The sequence below is a fragment of the Cydia amplana genome, chromosome 16 (assembly GCF_948474715.1).
Source record: "Cydia amplana chromosome 16, ilCydAmpl1.1, whole genome shotgun sequence".
Classification (NCBI taxonomy): Eukaryota; Metazoa; Arthropoda; class Insecta; order Lepidoptera; family Tortricidae; genus Cydia; species Cydia amplana.
The window spans coordinates 5,700,620-5,714,254 of NC_086084.1; the positions used below are offsets into that span (position 1 = coordinate 5,700,620).

Genomic DNA, 13,635 nt, shown 5'->3' on the forward strand with positions numbered 1-13,635 from the left:
TCGGCGTTGTACGGACTGAGCATTTTAATTTTCGCGCGGCGGGCAATAACAACAGCTGTGTGTTAAACCTTGACTTCGCCTTTTATCGGGTATTTTTTGTTGAACAATGAATACGTGGTCATAATCTGCATCTACTTCCAGTTCTTGGCATGCAGGATCATTTAATTGACTAGGATCATTTAGTTCAATTTGTATGGGAACTGCACGCCGACTGCATAACAACTGCGTGCAGTTCCCATACAAGTTGCAGTCCGTCTGTACGGGCCTAAAATAAATAGGTAGGTATCTTAGATAAAAAAAGTACTTACCTATTATTGAATTATTGATTTCCTCAATCGGGCTTTGATCACATGCGGACAGAATAATTTTACGATAAAAAAAACCGAAACCCGAAAGTTGCGTTTTGTTTGATATTAAGTAGTGCCATCTATTGTACGTTTATGGAATCCTTACATCTTAGTTGTTTCGTCTACCCGACAAGAGATGGCGGTAGCGCTAAACATACTAAAAAATTCAATCAATATAATTTAATATTATATTTTTACAAATTTTTTCTTCGACTTTAAAATTTCACGTATTTTAATAAAGTTTCAACATACATATTTAGGTGACTGTATGTAAACGGTTGCTACTAAAACGTGACATCAAGCTTTAAAAAAAAAAGAAATGTTAGCTGTCATCGTCCGGTAAAAGAATTTTAAAGAATAGTGTTTGTTGAAAAGGAAGATTTTTACTATATATTAGTTTGTTTAACTTGCGGTAGTTAACTAAATCAAATTCAGTGATAATTGAGTATACTTCACAAAGATGGTAAGTCACAAAACCCATATTTCACGATTTGTGTTAGGTTACCACAAACAACTTGCTTGGTCATTCCTGTTATAAACACTTATTTCGGCTTTATTTACAGGCCCGTCGTTATGATACACGTACCACAATATTCTCGCCGGAGGGTAAGTAATACTAGTAATTTCTATTTAATCACAGTAACCACAAATTCGGTACTTTTAATGAATCGTTTATTTTCACAGGTCGGCTCTACCAGGTCGAGTATGCCATGGAAGCCATCAGTCATGCTGGCACATCACTGGGCATTTTAGCAACAGACGGCATTCTACTAGCCGCGGAGCGTAGAAACACGAACAAACTTCTCGATGAAGTATTTTTCTCTGAGAAAATCTACAAGCTGAATGATGACATGGTCTGTTCTGTCGCTGGGATAACGTCTGACGCTAATGTGCTTACTAATGAGCTGAGGCTGATTGCCCAGAGGTACCTGCTGCAGTATGGAGAATCTATTCCTTGTGAACAGCTGGTGTCTTGGTTGTGTGATGTTAAGCAAGCTTACACACAGTACGGAGGTGAGATTTTGCTTGTTTCGAAAATATATTAACTATTAATAAAATTGTGGTTGAATGTTGGTATCCGGCAGCATGTAGCTTAGGTTGGCTTATGTAAAATATAGGTATATGTAGGAATTATGGAAATTTTTCGAACCTCAAAATCATTTAAGTCTTATCTCATGACTATTTTTAATAGTAGTGGCAGTGGCGTTACAAAAATGAAAACTTAAGATGGCATGAAATTCATATTCATATCATTTATTGCATACATGTGTTTACAGTAGGTCTTATATATATCTTAGGTTACAACATGCACCCGTTAGGGCATAGCAACATTTTACTTAAATAATACTTAATCTAATCATAGGTATTATAGTGCTTTCACAGGTTTCCATCACAATTTTCTATTCCTAGCTGCTCTCCAAAAAAAAACCATGCTAAATGTAACTTTAATTCCAGGTAAAAGGCCTTTTGGTGTATCTATCCTGTACATGGGCTGGGACAAGCACTACGGCTACCAGCTCTACCAGTCAGACCCCAGCGGCAACTACGGAGGATGGAAGGCTACCTGCATTGGTAGCAACAGTGCTGTGAGTTAATTACACATCATATTTCAAACTGAAATAGACCACCAAGAATAGACCACCAAGTACGTCATATTTCCTTAGACCCCGTCTCCCCCCATGGTGATTATTCGTGATTTTTGTCAGACCTCTTCCCCCCTTACTTACTTTGTATGATGTGATTAACACATTCAGTGCCAAAAACCTGACTATTCGGTATTTCATGACTTCGATCCCACGCCAAACGACCCGATAGTCGGGATCGTGGTACTACTTTATATAACGATTTTTTGTGGCCTGGCGCGGATATCTTGTTTGGCTGGGTGGTTATGAATGTGTTAATGGATGCCCCCTTTGGCCGGAACACCTATTTTTCATTTTAAAACGAACTTTTTAGTATGTATATAAGTTTTCTCAAAAAACCAAATAAATGTTTTTAACGCAGGCTGCAGTATCCAGCTTGAAGCAGGAGTACAAGGAGAACGAGACCACACTGGCCGAGGCGGAGGCCCTTGCAATTAAAGTTCTGAGCAAGACCCTTGACATGACCAAGTTGACTCCAGAGAAAGGTAAAAGATGGTTCATTTCATTTTAATTTTAAAAGCTTTTCAGAGAATTCGGAGTCGAATGAATGATCTAATGATACAGTAGCAAATGTATGTATGTGGCCGAGTAGGTGAGGTGTCTTGCTCCTTTGAGCCAGACATCTCGTTAGATTGCAGAGATGCATGTAGAGTACTAGGAGAACATAGCTTTACTTTAAAGTATGAAGACCTTATTCTAGTTCAGATTCCAACATAAAATATTTATATTGCCCTGTATATTGGAATGGGACACATCTACCGTGTCCCATTCCAATACCGTGTCGTGTGTTTACCGTGTGTGCCTTTTGTGCTATATTCAGACTAATGGCACCACATTGTCAATTTAAAGTCATCTTTATTAATATTAATAGTGTATGCTTGAAAATTTCACAAAAATGTAAATATTTTACCTGAACTTGGTTTTCATTATTTTAGTTGAGATGGCAACACTAACCCGCCAAGACAACAAGACGGTGATCCGAGTGCTAACAAACACTGAAGTAGAGGCGCTGATTGCTGCCTTCGAGAAGAGTGAAGCGGAGGCCGAAGCGGCTAAGAAGCAGCCTGCTAAATCTTAATTATATCTTTTGTTATAAGAGCTCTTATACTGGTCCATTAAATGATTTGCGATATATTGTTTTGTCACTTGATTTTCCTATTGTGTTGAAGTTTTGATTTGAAAAGAAACAGTAAACTAGTAGCACTAGCTTTATTGCCTATGTAAAGCATTATCCTATACCTAATTTTGTAATAGTTGCCATAACGAAGATTTTTAGCTTGAATGTGCAGCGTTTGTTCGTCTACTTTGCTCGATCATTGAAAATGCTATAAAATTTTAATGTTATTGAAAAAAACCTAAAAAAACCGATCAACCAACCTGTACTATAATACTCGTTGTATATACTGCAAAGAGTAGTATAATATATATATGATATACACTTTGAAACCAATGCAATGGTTAAATTTCTATAGTTGGTCAAACTAATTTGTCAGTAAATAAGAACATAAAAATCTATGCTCGTCCTCTTCGTTTGTGTGCTAGTACTAGTGTAAGACAAATATAGTATGATTCTCTATGTTTGAAATGAGACAGTCCTTTGACAAACTATAGAATGATTTTTTTACAACACATGTAAAGTTATTGAGCGTTTTAATATATGCCTTAAATAGGTTTTGTCGTTCCCTTTCAAATAATTTTTGCAACTTAATTTATTTATTAAGAATAGTAATAAAAAAATATGCGTGAAAGGAATAATTCGATGACATTGACATTTTTGACGTGTAACTGACGTTTTGTTAATTCAACTTTGAACCATCTTTGAACACAGAATAATTGATACTCTTGTTGAACTCATTGAACTCAATTATTGGGTCGTGGATTTCCTATTTATTACTAGTGCGTTTTCAACATTATAGCTGAAACAACTAACATCACTTCACCTAATAATGGCGGTCGAAAAATTAAGAACGATTCCTTCACAGCCCACTGCGCCAAAAAAGTCCAGATTAGAAATGAATGTGCGGCTACTTTTAAACAGATGTGAGCTTATTGCAAAGCAGGAGGCTGTTGAAGGAAACTGGAGGCTTAAGAAATACGTTGATTCATTGGATGAGATGTTGACTGAACTTAGGACAGGGCCAGAGTAAGTAAAACTGTTTTATATTTTGTATAGGACCACACAGTGCCAGGTGCACGGAAACCACGGTACCACGCTAGTCATTCTATGTTTTTAGAATATTTTGAAGTGGAGACATGACTTTTCACTTGTTGTTTCTTTGCACCTTTACATTTTGTTAAGAACTTGTGTAGAAATGTTTTGAAACATCTCATGAATATTTATTTTACAGAAAGCCTTCTAAAGATATCCTCATAGAATACACAAAAAGAGCTGGTTTCTTGAAAGGTTTAATACAAACAGCTACATTAAATAGTCCAACTGAAAAGGTAAGTTCTTCTCATTTAAAAAATTGCAACTTGGTTTTTAGGATAACTATTTTCATTATTATTGATAGTTAAAGTCTACTACTCAGCTGTTTGGTTATAATAATACACAGTGGCGGATTTGCCCTAAGGCCAAGTAGGCCTGGGCCTAGGGCGGCAAGACATTAGGCGGCAGCAACTAAATGCAAACCTCACTTAAGTTGTCAACTAAATAATGTAATTAAATATGTACAGTGTACAAAACGCGAGAGTTTAGAGTGTTGTCAACTGTCTTAGTTAAGTGATAAAATATTTAATAAGTAGATAAATGATTTGATTTTATTAAACAAAATTTGTCATCTTCTCACTTTAGTTGGAAGCAGTTCAGTTGCTATCTCATGGTGCTGCCACACTATGCACTGATGAGGCGGCTCAGGAAATACACCAGAAGACAGTCGCCAAGTATGGCAACGAGTTGAGGTCTGAGCTTTTTGGACTAGGTTAGTATTTATGCAGGTCCTATTTCTAATATTTACAATTTTGACACCCTAAACATTATGTTTACAAGCAGTATCACAAAATATTTACAACATGTATAAATTATTCCATTCAACTCTGTGCCATACAGTTGTATATATGCAGTGCCATTCATCAATGTAGCTGTCTAAAAAATTGCATACTGCATAAAAATGTACGGAATTTTATACAGATAAACATTTGCAATAATAGTACTCGAGTTATTCAGATAAACTTTTTGTACGTAATTTGTAATCATCTTATACTTTTGTTAGTTCAACTTTCATACCATTCCAGAAGACAATGATGACACTCTCCGCAAACGCAACATCATTAAAGCTCCCAACTTCACAAGCACGAGTAGCAGCCAGGAGGACATGGACTCCCTGCTCAAGTACCACCAGAATATGCAGGAGAAGGTTGCCGAGAACATGGTGCTGCTGACCAAGAGTCTAAAGGAACAGTCGCAAATCGCCAGCAATATTATTAAGAATGATACTGAGGTAAATGTTATCCTTTGATGGATTATCAAATTTATGAAAGAAGTAATAGATTACTTCCTTAAGAAGGACACTTTTTGTTTTCAAAATTCGATGAATCACTAATCATACTGGTTATTATAACATGAGTCACTTTATTCTTGCATTACAAGTTCTGTCAATACCAGGGCTCGGACTCGGAACCGTTTTTTTTTAAAACCCTGAAATAGCCCAATATTTTTAATTATTTAATGCTCTTTACGTAGGACTGAATCATGTATTTAGGTAACAACTTCGTATTATTAGATTGACCCATCAAAAATGAAACAATAAACCAAAGAACGAAAAGTAACGTAATAAAACCGGTATTTTTTGTATGAAGGAAAAACCGGTTCCGAGCCTTGGTCAATACAGTTCAATTCTCGCCTAGCAAACTTTTTCAAATGGTATAGTAATCTTTATCATTGGGGTTCCATAAGGTACTGTCAATGTCTGTACCATGTAGATCTAGAATATTGTGCCCTTATTTTTATAGGTTCAAAACAGCCGGCCCTGGAACCGCCTGAACTTTACACTCTTCCTTGGTGAAGATCAGTGGGTAGATGCTGTTAGATTATGTTCTCACATCTACAAATTTTATTTCAGGCCTTGAAGAAATCATCAGAAATGACAGACCGGAATGTGGACTCTTTGAAAGTGGAGTCGGAAAGGCTGCAGGATCACAGTAGGAACGCCTGGAAATGCTGGCTCTGGATCATGCTTGCTATAGTCACCTGCATATTTATTAGTGAGTATACAATATCGCCACAGCATTCTAGAGATGAGACCATTTGTTGTGACGCTATGTGCATATGGACGCATTCCTATCCAACATAGTTGCACTTTCTTTAAACCTTTTTTTTAATTCCAAATACTAAAAATTACAGATCTAATGTGCCTTATGTCTGATCGATCTGTCATTTTATAACGTCCGTAAACTTTTTAAATTACAAGTTGCTACTATGTCCCCTTCATACTTCTTTTTGTATATCTTTGAACACTTTTGACGCCAAGTACGCCTTAATCCTTTATAAGACATAACTCTGAAATTATGCAAAATTAAACCCTATCACTTTGAAATAAAGTTCAAAATCAAGTGGAAAATTCCCTTTAAGGCTTTAAGTCGTCTTGAGTACGTCTCATAATCGTAGTGGCAAGAAGGCGTATTCTGTCATTATACCTTTCATGCTTTCCAGTACGGTGTATACCTTTGACTCGCTTGCGCCCATTTCTTTGGCATGAGTAACATTTTTGACAACCAGATTATTTTTTGAATACTTACGGTTACTGTTACCAGGGAGGTATTAACTTTATTTACGTTCTTTTCTTTTTACAGATATGGTGTTATTCATGAAAGTTATGAAGAAACGAAGAGTAGAACTGTAAATAAATGGATGTAAGTAAATCAACTCAATATTATATATGTTACTTATATTATCAAATCGTTTTTTGTGACTATTTATTATAAATTAAATTAAGACATGACTTGTAAATATATTGAAAATAAATGTAATTCTAGACGTTTACGAAATATCATTAATTCTAAATTAGATTACATTTCTACGGGGTTTAAGTAAATAAGTGCTTGTTGCTAGGCCTACATGACTAAAGTATATTTTGACTTTGACTTTGACTAAGGTTGAAATAGAAAAAAACGGCATATTTTTCCCAATTTATTACATTGTTTTAAAACCTACGGAACTTTGATATTTTTATAAGTATGTGTCGAGAATGTGGTTATATCAATATAATACCAAATCCAGATTTGGTCCATTGTTCTTTACATTTAATCCAAGATAAAGAGGGGAAGGATTAATTTCAGGTCTAAATGTAAAACATAGCTTTTCGTTTAGGCTAGTACTAGGTCAAGACCTAAATACAAGTATCGAGCTATTACTAACTTTAATTTTATCTTACGTCATTAAACACTGCGACTTTTACAAAATTCATCAGTCAAAAAATTAAAAAATTAAAAACATTGCAGTCTCGAATAAATTTAAAAGTGGAAAAAGTACTGTCTTGGGTAAGACTTGAACTCACGGGCTCTGGTCTGGTCTGTTTTTGTTTTTATCCAGAGGCCGTGAGTTCAAGTCTCACCCAAGACAGTAATTTTTCCACTTTTAAATTTATTCTAAGCTTAATAGCATCGGTCTTCACGTTTCTGCTTGTAAAAAATTAAATTGCAGTCTCGATTTCGGGACTGCAATGTTGCATACAAATTCCATTATTTGTAGAGTTCCAAACTTTTTAAAAGTTGAAATGGCCATATCGAATGAAGGCATAGGTCCATTAAACAGCCAAACAGATGATCAGCACTTATTATTATAATGTTGGTACCGCGACTATTTAGGTGTCTCAAATAGGTTAGCGTATTTTCAGCAGAAAAATACACTTCTATTTTTTTTAAAGACGGGAAAGCAAATCTTTTTAATTGTTTTTAATTTTCTAATAATTTGAACGTTGCTTCTGTAAAATATTTCTATTTCTTGCACCATTTTTGAGAAAAGCACTATATATGACTCGGCTAGAAGGCTAATACTTGCTGGCTACGGATTCAATTAAACGGACTCCCAAGGTCGTCCGTTTAAAACGAATCCTCAGCCAGCAAGTAGCTACTCCCGAGCCTCGACAATAATGTATACTATTGTTGTTCTTAATTTGAAAATATATTATGATCAGTTCTAAAAGGGATTATCCTTTGTCCTAACAGTTTAATCAACCCTTAATTTTCAAACCAAGTTCTTTCATCCCACAACATACTCTTACCTCATAATTATTTTTGTTTTAGAAAGCAAGGGGTACACACAATGCGTTTAATATAAAGGCTTCGTCACACAGGCGCGTTTTCCGGGCGGCGCGTGAGCCGGGCGCGCCGCTTTTACATATAAAATGCTCACGCCCCGCTCACGCCACGCCCGGAAAACGCGCCTGTGTGACGAAGCCTTAACTCTGAGACATATTGATACTATTGATAGTAATCTGGAGAATAATTTTAATAACAATTTATAGCACCTGTTTATAGCTCTATACATTGTTGAGTATTTTTTCTCTTTTCAGCATATTTTTTTCTTCTGAATATTTTTCAGCGGTAAGCTTATTTCTAACTGATTCCTAGATTTAGAAGAAATAGGCTATAGAAAACGTACAGAAACTACAGAAGAAGCGAAAGAGGGTATAGTTGTGAAAAAGGAATGTTCCCAAGGAACCTTAATAATATGTAGCTTAATCTACGCGAAGACTTTATAAAATACTTAGTCATGTCTAAATATATCGAACTCTGTGCGCATAGCGTCGAACCTAGTTCAAACGCGATATATCTTCTACAAATAACGGTGACTATCTAGGCATATGGCAGGATATTTCCAACACAATAACACTACTAAGTTAAAGATCCAAGCGTTATATTCTATTTAGTAACAGTTATATATAATACTGATAAATGGGAGTTTTAGGAACTAAATAGCTGTAGGTACTTTTTGGAGTTTCGTAGCTTTTAGTTCCTTGTCAGAAATAACTTCACAAATTAAAAATATTATCTAGATCTCCATCTGTCTTAACGCACTCAATTATATCTTATCTTATACCATCTCACTTAAGTTAATAAGCGAATCTCATTCGCGCTTTTCATTACTTATAACATTCTGTACTGGGTATATGCAATTCGTTAAATAATGTAATGCCCGCAACACACTTCGCGCTATTTTCGCAAATATGGGGCATTATCTATGAAAAGGGACCTTATTGTCGATGGCGTTTACGCCGCACAGCGTCGCGCGGCATTGTATTTATATCGGAGCATCGTTAATAATGGCGTAACCGCCATCGACAATAAGGTTCCTTTTTATCGATAACGTCACATATGGCTGCGGTAGCACGACTATGCCAGCAAATAGGACGAAGTATGTTGCACAGCACTATGTAAATTTCAACGTAATTTTCCTACTTGTCGTATACGTCGGTCAACTCGAATTTCCATATTTTGTTGGGTCCGATTTCAGTGACGTAGAGGTGGGATCCGTTTCTGGTCACGGCAAGAGAGTGGGGGTTGGTGAAACCCTGAAAAAAAATTGTAAGTTGTAGGTAATAATCTAAAAAGTATTTTTCTTGGGTAAATTGAGAAGTCCATATCAACTTTATTAGTAGATCTTACGTCTAGGTTAATTGCAGAGAAATTACAGTACGTTTTATTAATGCAAGCCCCTTTTCCTTGAAATGAAATATATTTATTTGTCAGAATATGGTACATTGATGTGATCTTAAATTAGAATGAATGCAAGTTCCATCATATTGTACCGTGAATTCGGTGTACAAATATTTTTACTTAATATATCTATTTTTTATATCTACATATATCTTTGGTTAGCTAGTCAGATATGCATCTTTAAATTTATACTTTTATATACTCGATAGGTATTCTATTAGGTAGTTCACCGTTAAAACTATTAGTTCTCTGTAAATGTGTGTTTTGAAAAGAAACTGATAATATAACGAGGTTATCTTGCCAGACCATTGAAGCCTGACCTACATATGCATACTCATTACACCTCATCAAGATTTTTGAACTTTAATGTAGAGCGACCTCTATGTTGGCAGCCTGCCAGAATTCGCCAAAATGGGGTTAGTAAAAAAATATCTCACCGCAGTAGGTTCCCAAGTATCCAAAATATTCCCAGTCATAGCATTCACGGTAAATCCTCGCACAGCGATATTCTGTGACGTCGGTCCATTCACGGCGTAAATCGTATCTCCATGCGACGCGACAGCGAAAACTCTGCCCAAAGTCGGATCCTCAATAATCGTAGCTGGGTCCAACATTTTGATGTAGCTCTTCAATCCAGCTTTCGGGCAGACGATCCTCATATTCTCTCTATCAGCGACACAGACCATATCAAGATGCTCCAGCAGAGTAACACTGTGCGGAAGATTTAAGGTAAGCGAGTCGGAATACATAGGAATTTCGAGTAGAAGCTTTCCTGCTGCGTTGAATTTGTGGATCTGGTTGTTGCAATAGCCGTCGGCGACAAAGATTTCGCCCGTGGTGGCGACGGCGACTGATGTGGGCATGCAAAGGAGCACTCGGCGGCGGTAGGGGTAGCCCGCTGTGAAGGCTTCGCCGATCGTCAGGGTGGGATATTTGTGGTTCAGCGGGGTGTACTGAAAGAGATGTAGTTTGTAGATGATGTTGTTTAGATAATAGAGAAGTGCTGGTAAGGTAGTTAGAATGTGTGTGACGAAATAAAACTACCTAAGTTTTAAAGTAATATTTTTAAAGATAATGCGATAGGTAGCGAATGAATGAACAATATTGTGAAAGTAATTTAAACCTAAGTTTGGGATCTTAATTAGTAAACGGAAAAGTCGGCATGGCTTGGGGGCATCCCACACGATCTTAATTTAAAATGAGACGAGATACAGATTCATAATTTAAGATCCATAATTTAACATAGAGTAGATATGTATTGAAAAAAAAAAACAAGCAACAACGGTGGCACTCCGGGAGTGCCGATAGAAGTGAAAACTCACCTCACTATGTTACCGACGCCCGGTAACACGATACATACGTTTAGCGGAGGTATTCTATTTATTTATTATATATTATTATCATTCTCAAATAAGATCACACTTTTTCATTGACATGTTTATTTACATACTGCCATGACAACGTCAAATTATTTGAACATAGGTAAAGAGTCTTGAAAAGGAGTCCACAACATAATTGTCAAATAACATTGAGTTTTTCTTTATTGATTTAAATGCCATTTAAATGATGAGTGGCCACCTTCCGGGGCTTACGGTCACGTGATCGCCTTACGCTGTCTCGAGTTTATCATTTTTTCCCCACCTCAAAAAGTGCCCAACGCCGCTAAAGAAGTTTTCACTTCAAAAAAACAGGGTTAGGTAAATTGAAGGTAAAACAAAATAAGTAAGGCGGTTATTGCACTTACACGGATTCAGGATGCCGCGCGAATGCGATAAACACCTAACTTTTTATACCCACCAGAAAACAGGAGGTAGATTACGTATGATTAGGTATGATTATTTAATTAGCATTTTGAAATGATTAAAGATACATAATTTTAAATTGTACCTTAAAAACTTGATGTTTAGCCACATCCGTGACCCAAACGTTGTCGTGGTGGTCAACGGTAAGCCCGTGCGGCATGTAAAACGCATTGGCGCCCCAGCTGTGTAGTACGGAGCCGGTATGTGGGTCCAGAACTAGTATAGTGTCTTCTACTATCGGTCCTTTCTCCAGGTTCTGATATACATTTGACTCGTTGAATGTGCTGAAAGAAAATAATGGCTAGTCAATATTGAAACACTACCTTAAATACAGGTTTCCTTTCCTTATGGGGTCTAGTTTAGGCTTGGGATCGGCAAACCGGGGCTTGCTCTTTGGACGCTTTTTATAGCCGATACATTAGGCTCCCAAAAAAATAATCGTTTGAGTATTAAAGTGCTGATTTTATTTCGGTTCTTTGAGAATATAAACCCTTCTTAAAATTTGTGTCGATGTATGATGATGATGATGTTACGGAAAGCGCCGTCGACCGAGAAGACATTTCTAAAATTGGTATAGGTATCTTTAAAATTTTTATTAAAGAAAGTAGATCTATCTACCTTTCGTCCCATATTCTTTCAGCTCTATGGAAAATGACCGGCTGTCCTAAAGAGTTGATAGAAACAGCCGTAATCTGACCCACGTTCACAGACTGTTGCGGCCAGTCTTTCACTTCTTGGGGTCTTAGCACTATCTCCTCCTTAGGCTGAAAATACGGAATTATTAATTTAAAACAGTACCTCCGGTCAGAAGTTTACTTAGCGATTTTTTTGCAACACTCACCAAATGTAAACTTAAACTCTTCAAAAGATCATCTTCTGGCCCGTAACTAAAGTAGTCGAAGTTTTCCCTGACCGTTTCAGGTTCACAATTTAATCCACGTAAAGCGAGGAGGAATAATAATATCGGCAACATTTTGTAGCGGTTTGTTGATGTCTGCTGGCGACGTAGCACTGCCCTGACTATTGATTGCGTGACGTCGAAACCACCGCGCGTGCGCGATTCGGCAGCGGATTTGGCTCTTAGGGTCAAGAACAACCATCCATCATACTTCTCAAGGACGTAAACGTAATAAAAACCGAATATGTATAAGGAAATACTCGTTTATTTCACACATAACAGGATTCTCCAACAATTTGGTCGAACACGCATCACATTGTATTTTCCCCGAAATTAGGCGAGCTATTTTCTTAGTCTAATTACGAAAATAGAAGGCATAATTTCCGTTCTGGCTCAGTCTCAAATTAGAATCGTTGTGAGGGCCGATAATGTAAATGAAATTCTAGAAGCTGGGTCTATCTAGGTGTTGTTATTGTGGTCTGAAGTCTGAGTTGGGCTGGTCCCAGATGTAGCCCGTCTCCGTCATGGAGCAGACGGCGTTGTAGTACCGTCCAGGGCTCCGGCAGTAGGACCAGGAGGGGCACTTGCATCTGAAGAGCGTCTGGAACTCTTCCTTGCACACCTCGTTCCACCAGCAAGTGCGCTGAAACATTGTTTTACAGACGATTAATTTCAGTCATTTGTTTTGTTTACGTCATAGCGTCTACGAAGGAACTTCGTTTTATTTAATCTCTGGAATCTTTTTCGGCAGCGCTAAATGAATATCTGACAAGAAATATTAAATAAATCTTCGTCAATTTGAAACATGTAACGAGTCAAATTCTAAAGGAATTTCGCTTGAGAAGCAACAGGTTGTTAACGATCAATCATGTCCTGCAGGATTCAGGTTAGCGTCTTTCTAAGTTAATTTAAATAAAAATACCTCCGTGACATATCCTTTGACCGATTGGTCAGAGTAGCTCCTTTTGCTTACAGAAGCCATCCCCAGCATTGCACCGAAAAGAAGAATCGCGATCGTTACATATTGCGCCTGGAACGTTAAAATTCACACACAATAAACACATTTAAACGCACACGCGTGTAGGTTAGTTAATTTTGTGGTATTTACCTTATTCATAGCAGAGTTTGGGGCTTAAAATAGTGTTTTTTGGTCGCGTAACCTTTCGACGGAGGCAGGCGCGGTAGATACGCGCCGCCCTGTCGCCCGTCGCGTCTGCAGTGTCCCGGTGAATGAATCATTCCGATTGAATGGATCACGCGGTTTATGTTGATCATAGTACGCGGGTTAA

At 37.2% G+C, this 13,635-nt stretch overlaps 4 protein-coding genes across 6 annotated transcripts in view; 2 read left to right on the forward strand and 2 right to left on the reverse strand.

Moving 5' to 3' along the window:
- The window catches only part of LOC134655408 (proteasome subunit alpha type-4), a 102,186-nt gene extending 99,064 nt beyond the window's left edge, over window positions 1-3,122 (forward strand). The window contains exons 2-7 of one of the 2 annotated variants that reach the window (XM_063510870.1): window positions 709-810; window positions 911-953; window positions 1,032-1,361; window positions 1,803-1,933; window positions 2,352-2,475; window positions 2,926-3,122. In XM_063510870.1, the coding sequence (XP_063366940.1) occupies window positions 808-810; window positions 911-953; window positions 1,032-1,361; window positions 1,803-1,933; window positions 2,352-2,475; window positions 2,926-3,068 (774 nt within the window). In that variant the 5' untranslated portion in view covers window positions 709-807 and the 3' untranslated portion in view covers window positions 3,069-3,122. Of the gene's footprint in view, window positions 1-651; window positions 811-910; window positions 954-1,031; window positions 1,362-1,802; window positions 1,934-2,351; window positions 2,476-2,925 lie in introns of those variants that run through there. The other variant, XM_063510869.1, reaches the window with a different exon arrangement.
- Window positions 3,123-3,930: 808 nt separating this feature from the next.
- LOC134655158 (vesicle transport protein USE1) lies at window positions 3,931-6,911 on the forward strand. 2 transcript variants are annotated; one of them, XM_063510612.1, is made up of 6 exons: window positions 3,931-4,133; window positions 4,339-4,435; window positions 4,785-4,911; window positions 5,225-5,430; window positions 6,052-6,193; window positions 6,782-6,911. In XM_063510612.1, the coding sequence occupies exons 1-6, from the start codon at window positions 3,937-3,939 to the stop codon at window positions 6,829-6,831; spliced, it is 819 nt and encodes a 272-aa protein (XP_063366682.1). In that variant the 5' UTR covers window positions 3,931-3,936; the 3' UTR covers window positions 6,832-6,911. The 2 variants fall into 2 exon arrangements, with proteins under 2 accessions (XP_063366682.1, XP_063366683.1); XM_063510613.1 differs by having other exon boundaries at window positions 5,228-5,430.
- A 2,394-nt stretch (window positions 6,912-9,305) lies between these two features.
- On the reverse strand, window positions 9,306-12,488 carry LOC134655279 (peptidyl-alpha-hydroxyglycine alpha-amidating lyase 2-like). Its single transcript, XM_063510728.1, has 5 exons — window positions 12,290-12,488; window positions 12,067-12,212; window positions 11,534-11,732; window positions 10,084-10,599; window positions 9,306-9,501 (listed from the first exon to the last, which is right to left on the reverse strand). Exons 1-5 carry the CDS (start codon window positions 12,419-12,421, stop codon window positions 9,385-9,387), a joined length of 1,110 nt encoding a protein of 369 aa, XP_063366798.1. The 5' UTR covers window positions 12,422-12,488; the 3' UTR covers window positions 9,306-9,384.
- Window positions 12,489-12,593: 105 nt separating this feature from the next.
- Window positions 12,594-13,600, reverse strand: LOC134655280 (uncharacterized). The gene is made up of 3 exons (XM_063510731.1): window positions 13,455-13,600; window positions 13,269-13,376; window positions 12,594-12,989 (listed from the first exon to the last, which is right to left on the reverse strand). Exons 1-3 carry the CDS (start codon window positions 13,461-13,463, stop codon window positions 12,816-12,818), a joined length of 291 nt encoding a protein of 96 aa, XP_063366801.1. The 5' UTR covers window positions 13,464-13,600; the 3' UTR covers window positions 12,594-12,815.
- Window positions 13,601-13,635: the final 35 nt, after the last annotated feature.

What these genes read in the sequence shown, in the direction of transcription:
- LOC134655280 (XM_063510731.1), bottom strand. An exon ending in TCAAAGGATATGTCACGGAG is followed by an intron (nt 12,990 to 13,268) that starts GTATTTTTATTT and finishes ACAATGTTTCAG; the next exon opens with CGCACTTGCTGGTGGAACGA.
- LOC134655279 (XM_063510728.1), bottom strand. Translation starts at nt 12,421, where the DNA reads ATGTTGCCGATATTATTATTCCTCCTCGCTTTACGTGGATTAAATTGT. An exon ending in CTAAACATCAAGTTTTTAAG is followed by an intron (nt 10,600 to 11,533) that starts GTACAATTTAAA and finishes CATCTCTTTCAG; the next exon opens with TACACCCCGCTGAACCACAA. An exon ending in ATACTTGGGAACCTACTGCG is followed by an intron (nt 9,502 to 10,083) that starts GTGAGATATTTT and finishes ATTTTTTTTCAG; the next exon opens with GGTTTCACCAACCCCCACTC.
- LOC134655158 (XM_063510612.1), top strand. Translation starts at nt 3,937, where the DNA reads ATGGCGGTCGAAAAATTAAGAACGATTCCTTCACAGCCCACTGCGCCA. An exon ending in TAAATAGTCCAACTGAAAAG is followed by an intron (nt 4,436 to 4,784) that starts GTAAGTTCTTCT and finishes TTCTCACTTTAG; the next exon opens with TTGGAAGCAGTTCAGTTGCT. An exon ending in GTCTGAGCTTTTTGGACTAG is followed by an intron (nt 4,912 to 5,224) that starts GTTAGTATTTAT and finishes ATACCATTCCAG; the next exon opens with AAGACAATGATGACACTCTC.